At 39.5% G+C, this 23051-nt stretch overlaps 3 protein-coding genes across 11 annotated transcripts in view; 2 read left to right on the top strand and 1 right to left on the bottom strand.

Moving 5' to 3' along the window:
* Nucleotides 1–11547, top strand: part of iqsec1a (IQ motif and Sec7 domain ArfGEF 1a) — a 91257-nt gene extending 79710 nt beyond the window's left edge. For 8 of the 9 annotated variants that reach the window (XM_046869037.1, XM_046869036.1, XM_046869043.1 and 5 more), the window contains 7 exons: nucleotides 56–85; nucleotides 510–635; nucleotides 722–821; nucleotides 2110–2271; nucleotides 3381–3560; nucleotides 5877–5926; nucleotides 8898–11547. In XM_046869037.1, coding sequence (XP_046724993.1) covers nucleotides 56–85; nucleotides 510–635; nucleotides 722–821; nucleotides 2110–2271; nucleotides 3381–3560; nucleotides 5877–5926; nucleotides 8898–9461 — 1212 coding nt within the window. In that variant the 3' untranslated portion in view covers nucleotides 9462–11547. The remainder of the gene's footprint in view (nucleotides 1–55; nucleotides 86–509; nucleotides 636–721; nucleotides 822–2109; nucleotides 2272–3380; nucleotides 3561–5876; nucleotides 5927–8897) is intronic. The other variant, XM_046869044.1, reaches the window with a different exon arrangement.
* A 2613-nt stretch (nucleotides 11548–14160) lies between these two features.
* Nucleotides 14161–16884, top strand: gp9 (glycoprotein IX (platelet)). Its single transcript, XM_046869938.1, has 2 exons — nucleotides 14161–14489; nucleotides 15495–16884. Exon 2 carries the CDS (start codon nucleotides 15496–15498, stop codon nucleotides 16204–16206), a length of 711 nt encoding a protein of 236 aa, XP_046725894.1. The 5' UTR covers nucleotides 14161–14489; nucleotide 15495; the 3' UTR covers nucleotides 16207–16884.
* A 1451-nt stretch (nucleotides 16885–18335) lies between these two features.
* cnbpa (CCHC-type zinc finger, nucleic acid binding protein a) lies at nucleotides 18336–22886 on the bottom strand. The gene is made up of 5 exons (XM_046869937.1): nucleotides 22732–22886; nucleotides 21673–21778; nucleotides 21484–21549; nucleotides 20981–21179; nucleotides 18336–18898 (listed from the first exon to the last, which is right to left on the bottom strand). The coding sequence occupies exons 2-5, from the start codon at nucleotides 21773–21775 to the stop codon at nucleotides 18781–18783; spliced, it is 486 nt and encodes a 161-aa protein (XP_046725893.1). The 5' UTR covers nucleotides 21776–21778; nucleotides 22732–22886; the 3' UTR covers nucleotides 18336–18780.
* Nucleotides 22887–23051: the final 165 nt, after the last annotated feature.

Here is a 23051-nt window from a genome sequence, read left to right as displayed (position 1 = left end):
GCTCTTTTTCTTTTCATTTTATAATTTTTGTTTTCTCTTCATCCTGCTCTTACAGATCGGATCTCTCCATCAAGGCCTGGGATGTGTAAGTTTCTCTCTCTCTCTCTCTCTCTCTCTCTCTCCATTCTTTATTTTTCTATCCCTTTCTTTTTATCCCTTATCTCTATCTGTTATGTTTCTTTTTATTGTTTTCTCTGTTATTTTTTATCACACTTTCTACACCCTTTCTTTCTTTCTTTCTTTCTTTCTTTCTTTCTTTCTTTCTTTCTTTCTTTCTTTCTACTTCTCTGCTTTTTTCTCTTTGTGAAAATATAGAAATGTTATACATATGTGTGTGTGTGTGTGTGTGTGTGTGTGTGTGTGTGTGTCTGTGTGTCTGTGTGTGTGTGTGTGTGTGTGTGTGTGTGCGTGCGTGTGTGTGTGTCTGTGTGTGTCTGTGTGTGTGTTGTGTGTGTATGTTTGTGTGTGTGTGTTTGTGTGTGTGTTTGTGTGTGTATGTTTGTGTGTAGGTTTTGTCCCTCCCCCATCGAAGGTTGGTGTGTTATTGCCGGCTGTTTGAAGTTCCAGACCCCAACAAGCTGCAGAAACTGGGCCTTCATCAGCGTGAGATCTTCCTCTTTAACGACCTCCTGGTGGTGAGAGCCGTAAAATAAAACCATTTCCTTTTGACTTCCTCTCGCATTTCTCCCAGTCTTCACTCGGCTCCTCCTCCTTTCTGTAGGTCACTAAAATATTCCAGAAGAAGAAGACGTCTGTGACCTACAGCCTGAGGCAGTCGTTCTCTCTGTACGGGATGCAGGTCCTGCTCTTCGACAACCAGTGTATGACCTTTAACCTCCATACAGGAAGCTAATCCTCACAACCGCAGCGTTAGCATAACCAAACCTAATTAATCATATCAAAAGTCATGATGCTGCTCTTGATCTGTCTCCACTCCTTTTTTGCCAGATTTCTGTTTTTCTCCTCGTATCTGCTTGTTATTATTTCCTGCTCCATTTTTCCCGAATGCTCAGACGCCGCCAATGCTAACATTCCACTGGCTAGCAGCTAGCCAACGCTAACACTATAGTATTACAAATGTAAAAAAACAAAGAAAACCATTTAGCTATGCTAGTTTAAACTGTGTGTTATTAGCATGATACAATGGGGGAATGATGATTTGCTCCCCTGCTGAATGAGTAAATTTACCCCTTAAAGAAATGAACAGTCGAGTTTTAATGGTTTATTGTAACAGAAAGAGACAGAATATTTTCCTCATTGTAAATAAAGGATATTAAAGAGAAATATAAACACCAGAATTCACTGGTGTCAGATTGCAGTCAGTGGGAAGACCATGTTCCTGCTCTTTGATCGTGTTGCATTTCATGTCCCTGTTTTTCACGTTTCATTGTTTGCTAATCATCCAGTTTTCTGAGCCAGCACTTTATCTGCCTTCAGAGGCCATGGTGCTTGGAAATGGAGTACTGGTGTCTCCCTGACTGAAAGCTGACAGTTACGTTGCTAAAGAAAACATTTTTTCTTTTATTTTGGTTACTAAAATCTAAAAGAATGCAGTGTGTGCTAACAAAAACAACAGAAATGACAAAAAGCTATTCATCATAACACACTTTATATACCTTTAAGCTCACCACCGTACTTCATCACGAGCTGCAGCACATGATCAGAGCTGACGTGATGAGCGCTCAAGTCAAACGCTGCAGTACAGTTCAATGCTGCTTGTAACCATGACGACATGCGCATACACGAGTCGGCCGTTTAGTGCGATACTCTTTGAGAATGTAATTTTCACGACAGAATGAGTTTTTACTCAAAAACAATTAGAGCAGGTGATTATAGCTGTAACCATGACAACAGCTGTATAACGAGGACGCAGCATGTCCTGGTAAAGCGTCTTTACTAAAGATCAGTGTTAGTAAGGGTTATGAAGGGGATTTGACGAGGTGATGTCAGCCTTCTGATGCAGATTGGTGTGAATAATAATAATAATAATAATAATAATAATAGAATTAATAATAATAATATAATTAATAATAATAATAATAGAATTAATAATAATAAAAATAGGAATGACTTGATGATATTTGTTGTTTTTTGGTGAATTTTCTTCAGATTACCACAATGGTATCCGGCTGACCTCAGCCATACCTGGTGCTGACGTGAAGGTCCTGATCATCTTCAACGCCCCGAACCCTCAGGACCGCAAGAAGTTTACGGACGACCTGCGAGAGTCCATCGCCGAGGTCCAGGAGATGGAGAAGTACCGCATCGAGTGTAAGCAGCTCCGTCCAGGGTTTATTACTGAGCGTTACTGACAGAGCCGAGGTCAAGTTTCAGGAGGAACATCAGCAGGGGAACTAAACATAAACAGGGTCAAAGGTCAGAGAGAGATCCAAACTCTGAGTAGAGACAGAAGTTCTCAGGAATCAGAGAAGACTGAGGGAAAGGAGACCGAGGACGTTTATCAATAATAAAATATAGCTTTATAAATTCTATTGAAATGATGTTTATATATTTAAAATACACTCCAATTTATTTTATGCTCTTTCTCTAAATACAGGAATATATTATTTAATTTATTTACCTGCTTTATTTATTTATTTTTTCATTTATTTATTCTTCCAAACAGTAACAATATTAAAATTTCTATTTAGCTATTTGGTTTTATACTTTTCATTTTTAATAAATAAACCATATGAAAAGGATAATAATTATTATAATTTATTTATTATTATAGTAAAAATAACAATACAGTATATTTTGTTCACAAATTATAATCAAATGTTTAAAAGCTAAATCTAAAACGTAGCAGAAAAATAAATATTGATGTGAAGTTTCTGTGAGGGGAAAAAACATTAATGTCACAAATAACACAATTACATCAAAATATAGTTGATCACAGGAGAGTTTTATTTCATTTGAACAAAGTGAATACTTTTATAATTTCCTCATTATAACGGTTCCTCTCTGCAGATGGCGCCCCCTGGAGGACACCTACAACACACCCAGTTTATTGCGTCTACAAAATATAATATCGAGCACAAAAATTATTTAGATTTGATTTAATAATGGCTTTAATTGTATTTATAAATGTTTTCACAAAATATTAAAACATGTATTAGTGCTTATAACAGTTATTGTTTTACAGCATTTGCTAAATTATTATATTCTAAATAATATTACTCCCTCTCCAGATTTACTCCTCTGGAGAGAAAAACATTCAAATAAATTAAAATATTTGAATAAATAAATACTTTTTTAAGGAGTGAGTTTGAAATACCTGGTTATTATTACATTATTATAAAGTATATATTTATTTAATATGTATACTATATATTTTTATATGTTATATGAAATAAACATCCAGCTGTTTCTGTTCACAGCCGAGTTGGAGAAGCAGAAGGGTGTCGTGAGGCCCAGTATGTCCCAGAGCATGTCTGGTCTGAAGAAGGATGTGGGGAACGGGACCATGAGCCGAGCCAGCCTGGACGACACCTACGCCATGGGGGAGGGGCTAAAGAGGAGTGCGCTCAGTAGCTCTCTGAGAGACCTTTCTGAGGCAGGTGAGTAAAGAGACGGAGCTTCAGGAGTGTACATGATGTAGAGGTAGATGTGTGTATGATGTTCATATGTGTAGGATGGTGATGAGAAGAAAACCTTCTGTAGAGGTTCTCATTATGTCTGTTTTCAGTCATCAAACACGTCCTTATTGATCAACTCTGATCCACTCTGATCAACTCTGATCAATTTTGATCAATTTTGATCAACTCTTATCCACTCTGATCAACTCTGATTAACTCTGATCAAGTCTGATCCACTCTGATCAATCCTCCACAGAAATAACTTCATCTGAGATCTTTATGAACCCTGAACATATTTAAAACGACTCTAAATTGGTTTCTATTCTGAATTAAACATTTATTCTTGTTTTTTTATTATTATAAAATATAGAGTTATAACTGCGCCTTCCCAACTCACATCCTGTTCTTCTTACATATTCATAAACCGCTTCATTAATATGCATGAGCTGCTGCAGATTCGATTATACAGCAGTTTACGCTGCGTACAAGTCAAATCTATTCACAGAATAAAAATTTACACAAATACATACATAAATAAATAAACAAATGCATGATGTAACAAATAAATCAATATTTACAATAAGGAAGGAAAAATTTAATTGTTATTAAGTAAATAAATAAATAAATAAATAAATAAATAAATAAAATGGGTTAATAAACAAATAAATAAATTAGTGTAAGTAAATAAATCACTCAACATGACAAAATTAAATAAACAAAATGAACAAGTTAATAATTAAACAAGTAGATGGATGGATGGATGGATGGATGGATGGATGGATGGATGGATGGAATAGATAGAATGAGACGTGAGTGATGTTATTTAGGTTTATTAAAATGAATCCTGTTTCTGCTGGAGATTAGATTGATTAGACTACAGAGTTAGACTGAGTTCTCAGTTTTATGGTTAATGAGGTCTCTACTGGATCATCTCATACATCAACATCCAAAATGCTCCAACTGACCTTCATGTGCATCTGATCACTGGAGATGATTAGACACTCGACTCTAATGCAACATTTCTACAATATTATACAATAATAATATGTCTACAGTAAAACATCAATAAAATAATCATAATAAAATAAAATCTATAAAAAAATTAATCTAAAAAAAAAAATTCCAGGCCATTTAATTATTGTAAAAACTCCACTAAAATCTCCACTGTCTCCAAACTCCACCACTAAAGTCTTCAGCCCATTCCAAACGTCACACATGAAGTCTCCAAAACCCTTCCAAACTCCACCCCTGAGGTCTCCACCCCACCTTGATGCTTGGTCCTGGTTGTTTGACGTCACTGATGAAACCCTTCATTATTTGAAGCTTTAAATGTGGCATGATTTGGTGATTGGTTGTGTATCTGAAGCATCGTCACCTCCACCTCCTTCCACCTTCTCCCTCCTGTATCTCCTACTTTCCTTTTCCACGTACCACCAGGTTTAGCGACGTGTCCACGCGTGTCTCTGACACGTCGTCATCTCCGAAAAATGTGAATCGTGAAAACTTGATCTCCACCGACTCTTAAAATAAAATAAAATAAAATAAAGAGAAAGCAGTTCTGGTCTGGTGAGGAGAAACGCCAGTTTCCTGCTAGAGAACTTTCACTGATGCAGTAGGATTTATCAGGAGCAGTAATGCTGAAGAAACGAAAACATCTGCACTTCCCTGAGACGAGACGAGACGAGATGAGACGAGACCAAGTTTTTCTTTTAGCAAAGGTTAAACAATTCAGCCGCCGTAACGAACCAATCAAAACGCTCGAATAAAAGTCACATGACTTTGTAAATGTTTAAATATTAAAGCGTAAAATCAGTCACGTGTTTGCAGAAGCCGAATGGAGACAGACGAATCAGATTCGTTTATTTTCAAACAATCACATCAAGAATGACCAAATGTCAATATTAATAAAGCGATACATTTTTTCCCTCTGACCTCTGACCCCTGACCCCTGACCCTGATCATCCACCATGACGCGTGATCCTGAGCGGTTTTGTCCGTAGTGTTGTAAAAGATCTAATTTGTGCACGAGGGAAAAAAACGAAACTTTTAAAAGAATTAAACAAATCTAAACGAAAATAAATATAATCCCAGTCCATAGTGATGCTAAAACACCTCTGACCTCTGACCCCCACGATCTCCAGCCTTGATCCAACACGATCCTGCATGAGACTTTCTGTGTTGCTCCTGTTTCCACATTGGGACCTTCTTAGAGAGAAAGTAGGTGTGTCTATTGCTAGCCCCACCCCCATTGTGGTGTGATGCCCATCTCTAATGTGTGGTGTTGCATGTCTCGGGCAGGGAAACGCGGCCGCCGCACCAGTGCAGGATCTCTAGACAGCAATATGGAAGTAAGTAGGAAGCAGCGGATGTCCAGGTTTTTATTCTCTGCTCATGAAAAAAAAGTAACCCAACGCACAAAGAGAAGAACATTAACGCCGCCCCCAAAAACCCTAACGAGTAAAAAAACATCTATTTTCTGTTTCCTCCCTGCAACCTCTGACCTTCATAACTCCACTTCCTGCCTGCCTGCTCACACGCATGCACAAACAGATGTTCCTCCAGGTTCCTCCGGGTTCCTGCGCGTTCCACAAAGCGAGCATGTTCTCCACTAAGCCCTTCTCATCTGCCACCATCTGTTTCTCTTCCATGTTCCATGTTCATGTTGTTTCTTGTGCTGTAGATGTTAAGCTCCGCCCATTCACCTTAGAAACCAAAATGTTGAGATACATTTAACGTGAGTGGGCATGACACGTGTGGGCGTGGCTTTTGCATTTTTAATAAAACCTAATAGTCTTTATCTTCAGCCTGCAGCCATGATGGATTTCTGCTAAGATCTGTACTAGCGGTGTAGATTAGCAGTTTAATGCTAGAGGTTCTAGCTGCAAACATAACACTGAGAAAGTTCTTCTGAATGAGGTGAGTGAGGAACCGAAGAACCATTCTCATTGTTTGGATTTGTTGCTTTTTCATGAGTCATGGAAGTCATGGTAGCATTAAAGATCTACAGATTTAGATCTTTAATAAAGAATCCAGAGAAGACATTGATAATGAAAAAACTCAACTCCAGATGGTCTGGTTCTAAATCATCCAGTGTTCAGGTGTAGAAGAGTAAACAGTTCTGAGTATGCTCTTGATGTTTGGTATGATCAGGTTGTAGATAATAGTCCTGAGGTTCAGCAGCAGGATGGAGTTTATCAGGTGAGATCAAACCCTACAGCGAAAAAGTCAAAAGCTTCTTTTATTTCTTCTTCTGCATGTCAAAGATCTGCTCCCATCATCCTAGCGAGATGCATGTGAGAGTTCTCCGTTCTCCCCAGGCTTCTTCTACAACATGTTAACATTTCTTTAGGATGTTTCAGTGCTTAAAGAAGGATTCCACCTCGAAAGATCTACAAACCATCAGTTCCTCAAGGGTTCTCTGAAAGTTTATTTGGCTCGGGTATTTTTTACTTGGACTGTTTTGGCAGATCTATGTAGAACCTTTTTGGAGGTTTCTTCAAAGGGACAAACTGAAGAACTTTAAATAGTACTAATGTGAAAATAGTTTGGTCAGATGTTTGAGATGAATTGGAGGATTTGCGATTTGATGGTTTTGGGTACAAAAGGAAACTAATCCAGAAAGTTCCACAGAACCGTGATAAAGGAATAAAGTTCCTGAAAGTTTCTTTATGTGGTGAATGTCTTCTTTAGATGATTCAGGAAGGGAAGTGAACAGGAACTTAATGTTTTACTGGAAATAGTGGTTTCTTCTAGTTTTATTTCTACATGGTTATTGTTCTAGATTTATAAAGAGGTCCCAGGTCTTCCACAGAGAAGGAGCTTCAAGAAACAAGAACATTTTTGGTTTGTCTCTTGGTTCTCTATAGAAAGGTTCCTCTGTGACAGAAGAAAACTCCTTCACAGAGATTAATTTGCTGTGTTTTCATGAAGACCCATTCACAGAAGATCACATCAGTGAATTCTTCAGCTTTATGCTTCTGGAGCAGCTCTTAAAGGTTCCATATGAACCTCTGTAGAGTCTCAATTTGGACACTTTCGAATCAAACTTTTTTAGGAGGACTGAATAATCCAGAAAACATCTGAGGAACCCTATGTTTTTAAAGCCCATCTCGATTGTCACATAGTTGAAGCCTTGTAGATTACAAAGATGATAAATCAGTGAAGGTGTGTGAGATGCAGCTGGAACTTGAGGATCTCCGAACTCTGTTCTTCTTGCAGGAAATTCTGGAACTGAATGATGGATATGTTGATGGAATTCTTCTTTAAACACATTTTTACACGTCGCCTCGTCCCATCGTCCTCCTCCAGCTGGATCAGTTACGCTCACCTGATTCTGATCTCAGCTCTGATCATTAGATCTGAGGATTTGTTATGGATTAAATGTGTAACTGCTGTTAGTTTATGAAGGTTTATATCTTTTCCTCTCACATGGTCTCGGGTGCTTCATCCATCAAACCAGAAAATGGGAAGATCTTTAGTTTCACATCCACAAGTTCCCTGTAGAATCTTTTTATTCTGCAGCTTCTCACAGGTGCTGCAACTAAAGAAGAAATATTTATATATTTATATATTTATAAGTGTTACATCATGAAATAATACAATTAAAATTTTTTTAATTTAAATGTTTTATTGGACCGATAAAAAAGCGCACCCCTTTATTAAAAATAATAATAAATCGAAGATTATGAGAATAAAGTCAAATTATTTTAAGAGTAAATTAGTAGAAATACGAGATTAAAGTGGAAATGTTTTAATAAAAATCACAGAATTGTGTTTATCTGTTTTGCATAAAATGGATGTGGAGGATTTGCTGTAATCTTTTGGCACATCAGCATGGAGGTATAATTAGTAACTGTTATAATTCGAGATGTTCACAAAGCGAACTCGGTGTGAAGGTTTCACATAACCCTGACCTGGAACTGGAGACTCCTTACTTCCTCCTTCACATCCGTTCGGAATGGACAAGCACCATATCGGTGAAATGGTCAGGGGGGCACATACTTATGGCTGTCTATTGTAGTGTAAATTCCATTTACACTCGGAACGAAGAAGAAGTCCATGTTTTCATTGAAGGCGTTTGTACACACAGAGTCACATTCATTACACACCAGATTTTCGGCTGTTTTGAGGTTGGAGATGGTTTCTGCACCGTTACCATGTTGGTGGAAAAGTTTATATCTAGAACTTAGAAGATATCAAAGCTGTTTCTCACAAGGTTCCTGCTTAGACTATGAGATGTTGTTTATTAAATAATGTTGCTGAGTTGTATGTTTGATGTTTTCTTGGACTCTCTCTCTCTCTTTCTCTGCCCCTCCTCAGGGCTCCATCATTAGCGGTCCTCCTCAGATCCCCCCTCGGAGATCACCATCCGGCCGTGAATGTCCTCCTCCTCCTCCTCCTCCTCCTCCTCCACCTCACTACTCGAACACCTCCTCCTCTTCCACGCTGCTGGGATCACTTTTTGGCAGCAAGCGAGCAAAACCTCCTATTTATCCTCCGCTTCCTGCTCCGCCCTACTCCTCTGCTTCCTTGTCCTCCTCCTCACACCACCTCGTCCACCCCACACTCATCTCCAACAAGCCCCACCCTACTACCCGTTACCACGCTGCCCAGGCCCAGGCCCAGCTGGAGACCCGACGTTCCCAGCACGGTTCTCTCCCACAGAACCCTCCCCCATATCAGCACCATCATCACTACGACCCTCCTCCTGTTGGGCTCCGGTTTCACCACCAGAGCCTCATCAACACGCCACATCACCATCCTCCACCTAACCACCTTCACCAACACCATCGTCATCAATACCAACAGCGGCCTGAGCAGGAACCGGCGCCGTGTCCCGTCAGCACCAAACCCAAACACTGTGGCATCAGCACGGTGGTGTGAGGAAACATCCACGGCTGGGTTCACATCTGGTTCCATTTCTGGAAATGCTTCCAGAAGAACGGCGCGTCCATCAAGGAAAATTCCGAACACGTCTTCTCCTGGACCATAAGGATCTCTGAGATTGTATTCCATCATCACCTCATAGATAGAACTTCACCCTGTCTTTGTTTTCCTTCATAAATTCCCAAACAAAACAAAAACATGTTCAAAGGCGAGTCGGAGACGTCATCGTTCTCACGTCTCGTCGTCATGACGACCGGGGGTGGGGGTGGGGGGGCATTAGAGCTTTACGTGTTGTCCTTAGCGATCGTATATAAGCGTGCCAATAATCCCTGCGTATGTACTCGGCTGTGTGTGTGTGTGTGTGTGTGTGTGTGTGTGTGTGTGTGTGTGTGTGTGTGAACTGTATCCTGTGTGTTGTAGTGTTTAGTGTAATACTGCATCCATTGTAAGAAGTTCTATATACTGTAAAAAAAAAAAATCTATCTAAACATATCCAGAAAGTTTTTTAGAGCTGACGCTTGAATGGAGTTGGGATTTGAGCGCAGGGACGTCGCGGTGTACAGACCCTCGCACACATATTTTGGAATTTTAGAAAATATTTGCAATATTATGTAAAAATATCAATGTTATAGGAAGCAGAAGCAGCTGCACTGAGCGAAAGTTAGAGTGAGGGAGTGAGGGAGTGATGGAGTGATGGAGTGCACTAGCTGCCTGGTGGAGCTACAAAAACACAAGCCAGGAGCTAAACAGCACTTTTATCTAGATTAGGATTAGGATTAGGATTAGGGTTAGGATTAGGGTTAGGATTAGGATTAGGTTAGGATTAGGGTTAGGGTTAGGGTTAGGATTAGGGTTAGGATTAGGATTAGGATTAGGGTTAGGATTAGGATTAGGGTTAGGATTAGGGTTTCAGTAGATTTCAGTTGCAGTGTGAGATCTGGAAGTCCCCACACTGAGCACTTGTCTTTTTTTTGTCTCTTTTTTCCCATTAACCTTGAACAATATCTAATATTCAAAAATGAAGTAAATTTTTCCTTTTTTTTAAGAAAATTATGCAATGTGGGTTTTTTGTTAAATGTGGAGATAAAACGTTAAAATTCTGCACAAAATCCTACAGAAGGCCAGTGACTGAAAGTTTATACGCCCATGTGCAATATGTTTAGAATCATGGAGGATGAGGTCTGGCACGGGATTGAATAAACAAATAAACAAACAAATAAATAAATAATCAGTGATAAAAAAATTAAAATATAAAATATTCACAAATTTAAACTTAAAATTAATGCACACATGAATTTATATCTGCTTATATATATATATATTTAACTTTACCAAAACATATTTTTGTGCTCTTTCAATATTTCCTATTTATATTTATTTAATCTTCCTTGTTCTCATTTATCTTTTTATTGTTCTATTTTTTTCACTTTCTTTTTATCTTCTTCCTCTTCTATTTTTAAAGTTAATATTCTATAATATTCTGTTGTTTATCCTATAAATTATCCTGAAAACAAACAAAAAACACAAAATACACCTGTAATGTGTGCATAATTTTAATGTTGAATTTTAGGATTTTATCTTATATTTTATTTGAATTGTACGTTTGGAAAATTCTGAGATTCCTGTACTCGTGTTTGTTTGGTTGGTTTCTCCGTGCTGCTCCTCGTCCTCACTATTTGGCGACTGTTGATTTTTCTCCCACAATAAGGTTCTTCTCAGTGGTTTGTAAAATCCTGAACCACTCGCTGGGAATTTAGTGAAATGTCAACTGTCAAGTTTTTTGTTCTTTAAATTGTGATTTTTGTTGTTGTTTATTTGTTTATTTTTTGTGTGCGGTTGTAAGGAATCGGTGTTGCGTCAGCAGTTCAGTGCAATCGTGTGAAAACACAACTCGGTTCTGCAGCTCGTGTTTGTTTGTGTTGGAGATTCAGGTGAAAAATGCGACAGTTTATGCAAATCCTCTTTCCTTCCAGACGATGGAGAATCTGATGAACAGAATGTATTTCAGGCGATAAACACAGAAGCACACGAAACACCACAACGTCTGTTTTAATACAAACATAAACTAAACATGACCCTCTGATTCTGTCTCCGTCTCTGCTTCAGTTTCTTTGGTGAAAAACTTTATCAAGCGTGTGTTTGGAGCTCATGCCTCACCTGCTCATCATCTCGAGGAACCTGTAAGGAGCGTGTGATGATGATGATGATGATGATGATGAGATCGAGACTGTTCCTCAGTGATCGTGTGTGAGATGAGGGTTTTTTACGAGACATCTCGTTTCACTGTGAGCTGAAGGACACTTTTTCTTTGTAGCCTGGATGTTAAATTTGTTGTCGTACTGCGTTGTGTTTCTCTGAAGTGCAGCATGCAGATCATCTCCACATCTCCATTGTAGAAAAAAAACTAAAAGGAACCAGAAAGAGGATGGAAGTGACGTGAAAAACGACGTGTGTGTGTGTATGAGTGAGAGAAGAGGGGAAAAAGTCTGATGATGAGAAGGAGGAAGAAGTGTTTTGATGTGTGTGTGTGTGTGTGTGTGTGTGTGTGTGTGTGTGTGTGTGTGTGTGTGTGTGTGTGTGATTGAGACAACTGGACTGTTGGACACGTTCACTGTTTTCATGCCGAGCCACCAACCTTTAATTCACCAACCACACTGACCACAATAAACCGACCCAAACACTCAAACCCGACCCAAACCACACTGACTGAACCCGAAGCAAACCTGCACCACACCACACTGTCCTGACCCGACCCACACCACACTGTTCTGACTCGACCCACACCACACTGTCCTGACCGACCCACACCACCATACACACTGTTCTGACCCGACCCGACCCACACTACACCATACACACTGTCCTGACCCGACCCGACCCACACTACACCATACACACTGTTCTGACTCGACCCAACCCACACTACACCATACACACTGTTCTGACTCGACCCGACCCACACTACACCATACACACTGTCCTGACCCGACCCGACCCACACTACACCATACACACTGTTCTGACCCGACCCGACCCACACTACACCATACACACTGTTCTGACCCGACCACCCACACTACACCATACACACTGTTCTGACCCGACCACCCACACTACACCATACACACTGTCCTGACTGACCCAACCCACACTACACCATACACACTGTCCTGACCCGACCCGACCCACACTACACCATACACACTGTTCTTACTCGACCCAACCCACACTACACCATACACACTGTTCTGACTCGACCCGACCCACACTACACCATACACACTGTTCTGACTCGACCCAACCCACACTACACCATACACACTGTTCTGACTCGACCCGACCCACACTACACCATACACACTGTCCTGACCCGACCACCCACTACACCATACACACTGTTCTGACCCGACCCGACCCACACTACACCATACACACTGTTCTGACTCGACCCGACCCACACTACACCATACACACTGTTCTGACCCGACCCGACCCACACTACACTGTCCTGCAGCTCTTCCATTTAAAGTGAGTAGTAACAGGTTTTATGGGAAACAGAAGCTCTCATGTTGAAATGCAGTCTCTGTAAGTTCTACAAATCTGATTCATGTCAAACTGTGACAATGTTGAGAAATAAAACTCCCTCACATCTCCCAGAGTCTGAGCTTCACTTCCTCATCACGGTTCTGAAGGTGTGAGTGCAGTAGTCAGAAAACTCACAAAATCACACAAAGCCTTTCTTTAGTTTTCACCTTAAATGAGCTTTCACTGTGTCTCTGTAGGACACAAGAACATCTGGATTTTCTCTGTCTATCAGCCAGAGCCTGTTTAGACCTTCAAACATCCACAGAGAACCACAGAGGAACATTTTTTTAATCCCAAAATGAACATCCAACATTTTTGAATGACGTTTTATTCTTGATTAAAAGGGGGTACTTTAATTGGGTTTTTTTGTCTTGTCTTTTTTATGTGCTGTATATTAGTAAACATTTGGTGACGTCACACCAACATGCACTTACACACCCTGACCAGCAGGGGCACTAAAGACACCATGGTGTCCGAACTCAGAACAAACAAAATCAACATTAGGAAAAAAAAAAAAAACTACCAAAAAAACACAATAATTATAGTCCAATCAGATTGCAGCATTGGTCTTTTTTTTTACCTGAGGCACCTGAATACCTGAACATTTTAGTGAATTTGATATAAATATTAAATTAGTGTTATTAAAAATATCAAAATATTATCGTTATAAACCGTCAATAAGCTGCCATAAGAGCGTTATTGTTTTTTGTTGTATTAACATGTATTTGGATTATTGACTGTAGAGTTTAATGTGTTATAAATACAGTGTTCATAAAGGTTTTATTAACATGATGAACAGGAAATCTATTGTTCATATAGTGTTTATAATGAAGGGAAATACAGAACATCAGTTACAACACAAATAAACATCACACCTGGATCTGGGTCAAAATGTCACCTTTGACCTTTGAGGGAGAAATCTAGATATGGATGTGTAGCATTATGTCAGATCAGGTCTTATGAAGGTCTTAGGAAGCTTTATGAACACTGTTCTTCTTTTCTTTAATGTTGGCTGTTGAGATGTTTATGAGACACTGGCGTTGGAGATAAGCTTATCAGCATCTCACAGAGACGCCGTCCTGCACGTAGATTATTCTCACCAACGCTCACTCGCTCGTTCACTCGTCCACTTCCTGTGAGGAACAGACGCAGGAACAACAGCTGAGAGACGCCTGAGCGAACCCTTGAGCACGGCCGAGACACAAGTTCTTCCTGCTGGTTGCTTCTCTCCGTGAGCTGCAGGTCACCTGGCGGCAAATACAGGACTGAAACTTCATCAATATATGAAAAAGAATCAATAAATCATTCTGAAACGTTTATAAGTTGATTACCAACCCATTCTTTACCCAGAGGAGGATGAGATGAGACGAGACGAGACGAGACGAGACGGAAAAGATCTGTTTCTTCACGCAGGAACACTGACAGAGTTTCTCACCTCAGGTACAGGGTTTCTCACCATAACATTTCTATTTCTTTCATATATTTTATGATTGTTTTATTTATTTTTTTAAATCAAATATCAAGAAAATTCATTGTTCTTTTTTTTATTTTTTACTTTTAGGGAATTTATTTATTTATTTATTGTTTAGTTATACTTTATAAATACAGAATAAAATGTATATATAATGATAAAATAAAAGAATAATAATTCTATATATTGTTACTGTTAATTGTAAAGTAAAAATGAATAAGAAAATAAAATATATCAAATAATTATTATAGAAATATCACATTATTATAATTAATTGCATTTTTATTACATTATTTCAGTAAACCGATTAAAAGACAAAAGTGCAACTGTATCATACACACACACACACACACACACACACACAGAGACACACACACACACACAGAGACAGAGACAGAAATAGATATATTGATTTCCCAATTTAAATCTATCTGACTATATTCACTATTTTATTTATTTATTTATTTATTTATTTATTTATTTATTTATTTATGTATTTATTTATTTATTTATTTATTTATCAATTATGTCATTTAATAATTGTTTTATTTTTGTGGAGAATTTCGGGGGATTCATTCAGCTACAAGGTTTTTAGTCCCAAAAGGTGTTAATAGAGTTGGAGCTCTATAGCAGGAGATCTTCCACATCTTCTAACCCATGGTTTGTGCACAGGGGCATCATCATGCTGGAACAGGTTTTGGGTCTCCTGGTTCAAGTGTAGGAATTTTAAGCTCCTGCATCCAAAACCATTTGTGTGTCTGCACCAGTTTGAGGAGGAAACTGATGAAACCCAACACTTTTGTTCATTAAGTGTAATGAGTCTCCAGTGTCAGTGTTTATAACAGTCAGAGGTTCTGAGACGTTGTGAGACTGGTGAGAGGAGAAGTGTTTATAGCTGCTATAAAGTAAGGGACATCAGGAACTGACATGAACGTTAGATGTAAACAGATGAACATCATTTCTTCTCTCCTCAGGATGATCTCAGGTATTGTCAAAGCTGTCGTTCTTCTTCTTCTTGTGAGCAGCGTCTCGTCATCCTGCAGCTGCTCGAGGTCTCCATCATTAGGTCTGAGCGTGAACTGCAGCTCACAAGATCTCTACCATATTCCTGATTTCCCATCAAACACCACTGAGCTCTATCTGCAGCACAACCGACTGGCCACGGTTCCTCCAGGGTTCTTTGACAAGTTCTCAAAGCTCCGTGTGGTGGATCTGTCAGAGAATCCTTTCCACTGCAGCTGTGATGTTCAGTACCTGAGATCCTGGCTGCTGAGGAACCGAGACCTGACGGCCGGAAGTCCACCGACGTGTTCTTCTCCGGTGTCTCGAGCGCACAGAGCCATCATTAGCCTGGGAGAGACCGAGTTCTCATCATGCATGAAGAAGAGCTGTTCAGGTACAGTTTCTAACCTGGTGTTAGTGTTCCTACTGTGTGGAGTTCTGGGACTGTTGGTGTGGAGCCTCTGTCTGGCCAAAGGGCTGGGGGTCACTCTGGGCATCGGAGAGAAACACGGGAGCTTCCATACCGAATCTCTGCGCTCGCTCAAACCCAAACACAGAGCCACGGTCAAGTACTTATCACAGTGGAGTGAGGATCTGGAGACACCTCTCCTCAACATGGACATCCTCCCACAGATCCTCGACACGCTCCACAAACATCACAATATCAAGATCAAAGACTCCTGAACCAGAACTTCTCATTCTGCTCACCTTTAACTGAGATTTCTGTGTTGCTCCGTGGAGCAAAATTGTTTTTTAAAGAATTACTTTTTAAAATGTAGAGAAAAAAAAATTAGTAAAAAAGAAAAAACTGCAGTTTGGAGAAAACTTAATGTTTTATCCAGATTTTTTAATTTTCTGAAACTAAACACATGAATACATTTTTAACATCACAATTACTCCTGTTTCTCATTTCTTTTTTTATTAAATTATAAATAAAATTTGTGAAATGGGACTTTATTTTTTTGGTCCGGATTTAATAAAAAAAAAAAACAAAGTCTAATTATTAATGCTAATGATAAAATTCAATCTTTTCTTTTGAACACTTTAACATTTTGTTTTTTGTGTAAAATTTTTCATAATTTTAACATTTGATTATTTTATTATGAATTATTTAAAGCTTCAGGTGAAATGTTGCTGATTATAACTTTAAAAATTTTTTTTATTTTTATATTTTTTTACAATTACAATTTTCGTGCAAATGTTTGTATCACTGTGTTTATGGAATTATTGAAAAAAAAAAGTAAATGCTCCCCAGGATTATATTTATTTCTCCCAATAATTGATTGAAATTTTATTGTTGAGTAAATTCTTTAGAGATTTTGCAGAATTTAACCTTCAACAAATAAAAAGAATCTGAGTTTATTTCATGTGCAAGAATTTTTTTATTTAAAAACAAAACCCTGTTGTCTTCGTTTGTCAGAACATCCCCAAATTTTTCACTGAAGGGTTTTTGAGAGACTGGAGTGTTCCAGTGCGACGCAGTGATGAAAAGGACTGAAAGCGGCACAAAATCAGAGGTTGTATTTCCCTGTTTTAAAGCATCAACACCAAACGTGGTCATTTTTTAAGACGACTGTCTGCAGAGACATTTCAGAACATTGCCACGTTCTGCTCACAAAAACAATGGAAATTTGCTCATAACTTTAGATGACGATCGTCGTAGACCGAAAACTGTGTAGAATTTTAACTTCAACAAAATTGTTAAAATGCAATGGAGTCTAAAACTCAAATTCTAGACTTTTCTAGACTGAGAAACAGGAACAGCAGATTTAATCATTTATTATTTTTAATTTCTAAATTAAGAATTAACGCGTGAGAAATGTTTCTTTAAAAAGTGCTTTGGCCGCGGGAATCGCTCCTCAGATATTATACACACGATTTAATGTTGTTTTATTTGTGTAGTTTTGAACAGTAGACAGCTTTACAGAGATAAAGAGGTTCTACATGACACGCTGATGTTCATCCCCCCTGAGATAATAAAGAGATCATGCTCAGATCATCCTGATCCTCCTCCAGCTTTATTGATAGTTTAAAATTACATTTCTATGTTTTATAGGACTTTAGTTGCATCTTTTCCTTCCGACTTAAAAACAGTACAAGCAAAAATGATTTATTTTTACAGTAGTCCAAGTGATATTGTACAAAAATAATATTTGATTTCTGTGAAAACATTCTCCTTTTGCAAATTAGTGATAAATCCACAAGCTCACTGGTCACGATAATTTAAGATAGAAATTATTCAACTTTTTTTGGGAATCTTTAGGCATTTATGAGAAATGTACAAAAAAAATCTAAATTCAAAATAAAAAGAAAAAAATTCAGAATTGTGTGATGAGTATAATTCATACATCATACACCAAACATTTCCTCACAAGATAAAGCCCAAAGTGTGTGTCCAGATTAAGATGTAGTCCTGTGTGTGTGTCCAGATTAAGATGGAGTCCTGTGTGTGTGTGTGTTACCAGATTAAGATGGAGTCCTGTGTGTGTGTGTTACCAGATTAAGATAGAGTCCTGTGTGTGTGTGTCCAGATTAAGATGTAGTCCTGTGTGTGTATGTGTGTGTGTGTGTCCAGATTAAGATGTAGTCCTGTGTGTGTGTGTCCAGATTAAGATGTAGTCCTGTGTGTGTGTGTCCAGATTAAGATGTAGTCCTGTGTGTGTGTGTGTGTGTGTGTGTCCAGATTAAGATGTAGTCCTCTGCGTGTGTCCAGATTAAGATGTAGTCCTGTGTGTGTGTGTGTGTGTCCAGATTAAGATGTAGTCCTCTGCGTGTGTGTGTGTGTACACATCACCATCACACACTAAGCAAACTTATTTTTCTCCCGATTTTATTCGAAACAAAAAAAAATAAAAATAAAAATCTGTACGCAGAAGTCGAGGCTTTTCCCGTCTGCCGTCTCTCGAAGGCTCACGTGAGGCGAGCGCGTGCCGGTCCCATGTTAACACGCCGTGCTCCGCCTCGCCCGTTGGTCGTCACGTCGGCGGGTGCGGTTAAGGGATTTTTTTTCTTTAATTTTATTTTTTTAAACAAAGCATTTCTACACAACACTCTACCGGAACTAAACACATCTGATGCTGAATGCTGAAAGATTTTAAACCCCTTCGTTCATTCATTTATTAATCTTTAAACATGTCGAGCAGCTCGCGGGCCGAGACGAGCCTCCGTCTGCCCGGCTTTAGCCAATGAAGAGGATTCCCAGAAAATAATACAACCATCAACATGAAAAAGGAGGGGCCGATGAAGAGGGGGGCGCGTTTACGCCGAGGCCTCGATGGTACACTCCCGCGCCAGGTGACCCGTCTTCCCGCAGTTATAGCAGTTCACCTCACTGGCCTTACTGCACTGCACCGCCACGTGACCAATCTCACCACACCTGCACACAATTCCACACATCAGCACCACTCAAATACTACAGTAGTACAACAATAGGGTATTATTGTGTATATAAAACCCTATTGTTGCTGTAATACTGTGCTGAGCGAGAGTTACTTTACTCAGATATTTACAAAAATAAATAAAACTGGACCAGAAAAAAATCATCCAACGTTTACAGGACTATCACCTCTTCATGCTCCATGTTGAGTTCAGTTTCACTAATAATAAACATACATTTGCATAAAGCATTAATATTTGTCCATGTCGATTAGACTATTAAAAACATGGAGATTATTAGGTACATTTCGAACAGATACGAGTGTGCGATTAATCGTGATTAAATATTATAATTGACAGCGGTATAAATAACGTAGCGGTGAAAAAAAAACATCGTATAGTAATGACATTAGGAGTAATTCTGCTTGTAGTAGCCACAGGGTTTTTTGTAATCAGAAGTGATAATCACTCAATACTAATTCTGATCATTAATACTAAGACATGTTACAAGTGTAGCAGCAGTACACTTTTTTAAATCAATACTATTTACTAATTTTATCAATATTAATGTACTAGTGGGAGCGAGAGTTCATTTTTAGCAGGAGTAGTAATAATAGAAGCTGTACTAATACCTAACAGAATAAAAGTAGGCTGTAAAAGTAATAACTGGTGTAATAGTAATGAATAAAACGCTATTAGCTGTAACAGTAGCTCAGTATAGTTATGGCTGGATAGTAACAGTGCACTAGTGAACATCAGTCATTTAAAGCATTATTTTATATATTACTTTTATTAGTAGTATAGAAATGTACTAGTTATTGAGTAAAGTAGTAATTAGTTGTATGAGTAGTAAAAACCTTTCATTTGTAACAGTGTTTGAGTAAGTGTAGTGTGTGTGTAGAGGCAGTAACAGTGTTTGAGTAAGTGCAGTGTGTGTGTAGTGGCAGTAAGTGCAGTGTGTGTGTAGTGGCAGTAACAGTGTTTGAGTAAGTGCAGTGTGTGTGTAATGGCAGTAACAGTGTTTGAGTAAATGTAGAGTGTGTAGTGGCAGTAACAGTGTATGAGTAAGTGTAGTGGCAGTGTAGTGGCAGTAACAGTGTTTGAGTAAGTGCAGTGTGTGTAGTGGCAGTAACAGTGTTTGAGTAAGTGCAGTGTGTGTGTAGTGGCAGTAACAGTGTTTGAATAAGTGTAGAGTGTGTAGTGGCAGTAAGTGTGTTTGAGTAAGTGTAGTGTGTGTGTAGTGGCAGTAACAGTGTTTGAATAAGTGCAGTCAGTGTGTGTGTAGTGGCAGTAACAGTGTTTGTGTAGTGGCAGTAACAGTGTATGAGTAAGTGTAGTGGCAGTGTAGTGGCAGTAACAGTGTGAGTAAGTGCAGTGTGTGTGTAGTGGCAGTAACAGTGTTTGAGTAAGTGCAGTGTGTGTGTAGTGGCAGTAACCGTGTTTGAGAAAATGTAGAGTGTGTAGTGGCAGTAACAGTGTATGAGTAATTGTAGTGGCAGTGTAGTGGCAGTAACAGTGTTTGAGAAAATGTTGAGTGTGTAGTGACAGTAACAGTGTTTGAGTAAGTGCAGTGTGTGTGTAATGGCAGTAACAGTGTTTGAGTAAATGTAGTGTGTGTAGTGGCAGTAACAGTGTATGAGTAAATGTAGTGTGTGTAGTGGCAGTAACAGTGTTTGAGAAAATGTAGAATGTGTAGTGGCAGTAACAGTGTATGAGTAAGTGTAGTGTGTGTGTGGTGGCAGTAACTGTTTGAGTAAGTGCAGTGTGTGTGTAATGGCAGTAACAGTGTTTGAGTAAATGTAGTGTGTGTAGTGGCAGTAACAGTGTTTGAGAAAATGCAGTGTGTGTGTAATGGCAGTAACAGTGTTTGAGTAAGTATTAGTAACAGTAATAATCAGTAAGTAGTAGGTGTTAGTGGTGTGGCAGGTGCAGTAGTAGAGCAATAATGACGATAACGCAGGAGTATAATGAAGCAGTAATGATGATTAGTACTATAACAGTATGTTTGTGCAGTAACACACACACACTAGTACTGGTGTAGTTATCAGGGTTAATACTGGTACATTAAGTGGTATACTCGTACCGGTAGCACTTGACTTTGTCACACAGTTTCTGGATGTGTCCGAATCCACCGCAGGAGTAACACTTCTGCTCGTTAGCGTGGTCGCAGTCTCGGGCCACATGTCCGGCTTTACCGCAGTTATAGCAGCACTGCTCACGCTCCTTCTTCGGCTCCTTACAGTCCCGGGAGATATGACCACTCCGGTGACAGTTATAACACGCTGAGAGAAGGCAAAACAACGTAAATTAATGAATTTGATAACTAGTAGTAGCAGTAATAGTTAAGTGTTTATGCTGAGAAATCACTTAATACCAGTTAGATTAGTAGTAACATCTCAGCTTTGTGTTGCACCATTAGATGTCATGGAGTGAATACTAGTAACAGTTATTACTAGTTATACTAGTACAAGTGTTTACTGCTGTAAAAACGTTTCACAATCTATAACTTATTACTAATACTAGTATCCAGTATCCACTAGTATCCTATTATTCATGAAGAGACGTCATTCTGGGTGGTGGTCTTACCATCCTCAGTCTGTTCACAATCACGGGCAATATGTCCCTGTTCTCCACACCGGTAACAGAACAGATCTAGAACACACACACGCACGCACACAATCAACAATGGTAAAGGAGTTGCGCGCACACAAACACACACACAGTAAACACTGGTACAGGAGTTGCAACTACCTCATCACACATCCTCACGCTTACCTCGACCTCTGCCACGCCCACGGCCACGCCCCGCATTGGGGCAGTTCTTCACCCAGTGCCCTGAGCGACCGCATCCAAAACACTCACTGCTGCTCATATCCATCTCCTAGAGACAAAAAAGGAACAGCTTAACACACGTGACCTGTGACAGGGACCTAACACTGAGAGGGGGGGGAAGCCGTAAATCAGAGTGGACGTGGACACGTGGGGAACTGAATCAACCTGCTGGTGGAAATTAGCGCACTGAGCGGTATTCTCATCATAAACGTGTGGGAAACACAGGAACTCTCCTCCAAACTGCTGTTATAAAGAGTTTTTATATATTGAGGACCCGTGTGTGTGTGTGTGTGTGTGTGTGTGTGTGTGTCAGTCTAACACATGGAAAGCACATGTCATATGCAGTACCTTGCTAGTAGCGCCTGATCTGCTCACTTTATAAACCATAATAATAAAATTCCCAAATAACAGTACTGTGACGTCACAAAGTGGAACAGAACCCTAATTATATACACATTAATTAATTAATTTTTCAGTATGTCGGTGACATGGTATATTATTTAAATATATAACACAAACCCTAGAACAAAAAACAAACATAAATACCCAAATATGTAAATTAGTTTAATAATAAATACTGATAGAAACATTTCCACGCCGCTCACGCGCAGGGCCTGAGTGCGCTCGTGCAACACGCACGCGCTAAACCAATCAGGAGAAATGAGCGCTAGAGCCTCGGGTTTAGTTTAATTTTGACACTTTAATTATTTCGGAGATCAAGTCTGCAGTCTTAATCGTTTAATTGGAATGAATTAACGCGATAAAATGCGCAGTTGCTTGACGACTTTCCCGCGCAGCACGCGCCGCAACTAGGCCACGGCTAGCTACATGCTAAACTAGCTAACCCTAACCTCGCGCGCTCCTTCTCTCCGCCTCACATCTACACTACACAACCGCCGTAACCACGGGCAATTTGACCATCGTTAAATCAACAATATACACATATACACTTAAATACATCGGATTTCTTTTGTAAATAACGCACAGTGTGTTTAAACTTACCTACTGATCTTCGCTACTACTACTAGCCCCGTTTACGCTACGTGACTCGTTGCACTTTGACTCCGCCCCTCGTTGCGCTCGCTCTAGCACTGCGCCACATGCGATTTGCGCATGCGCATGGCCGTCTACACGCTGCATGCGCATGCGCACGGTCGTTCACACGCCACACGCGCATGCCCGTAGGCAGGAGTAACAGCCAAAAATAAAATGGACGGGGAAACCGGAAGTGCCGGAACAACCAATGAAATCGCGCGGCAACCTGACCACCGCCCCCGTGAACTGTCCAACTGTCCAATCAGATCTCAGACTGTCAGAACACA

The sequence above is a fragment of the Silurus meridionalis genome, chromosome 16 (genome assembly GCF_014805685.1).
Source record: "Silurus meridionalis isolate SWU-2019-XX chromosome 16, ASM1480568v1, whole genome shotgun sequence".
Lineage (NCBI taxonomy): Eukaryota > Metazoa > Chordata > Actinopteri > Siluriformes > Siluridae > Silurus > Silurus meridionalis.
This window is presented reverse-complemented; position numbering and strand designations above follow the sequence as displayed.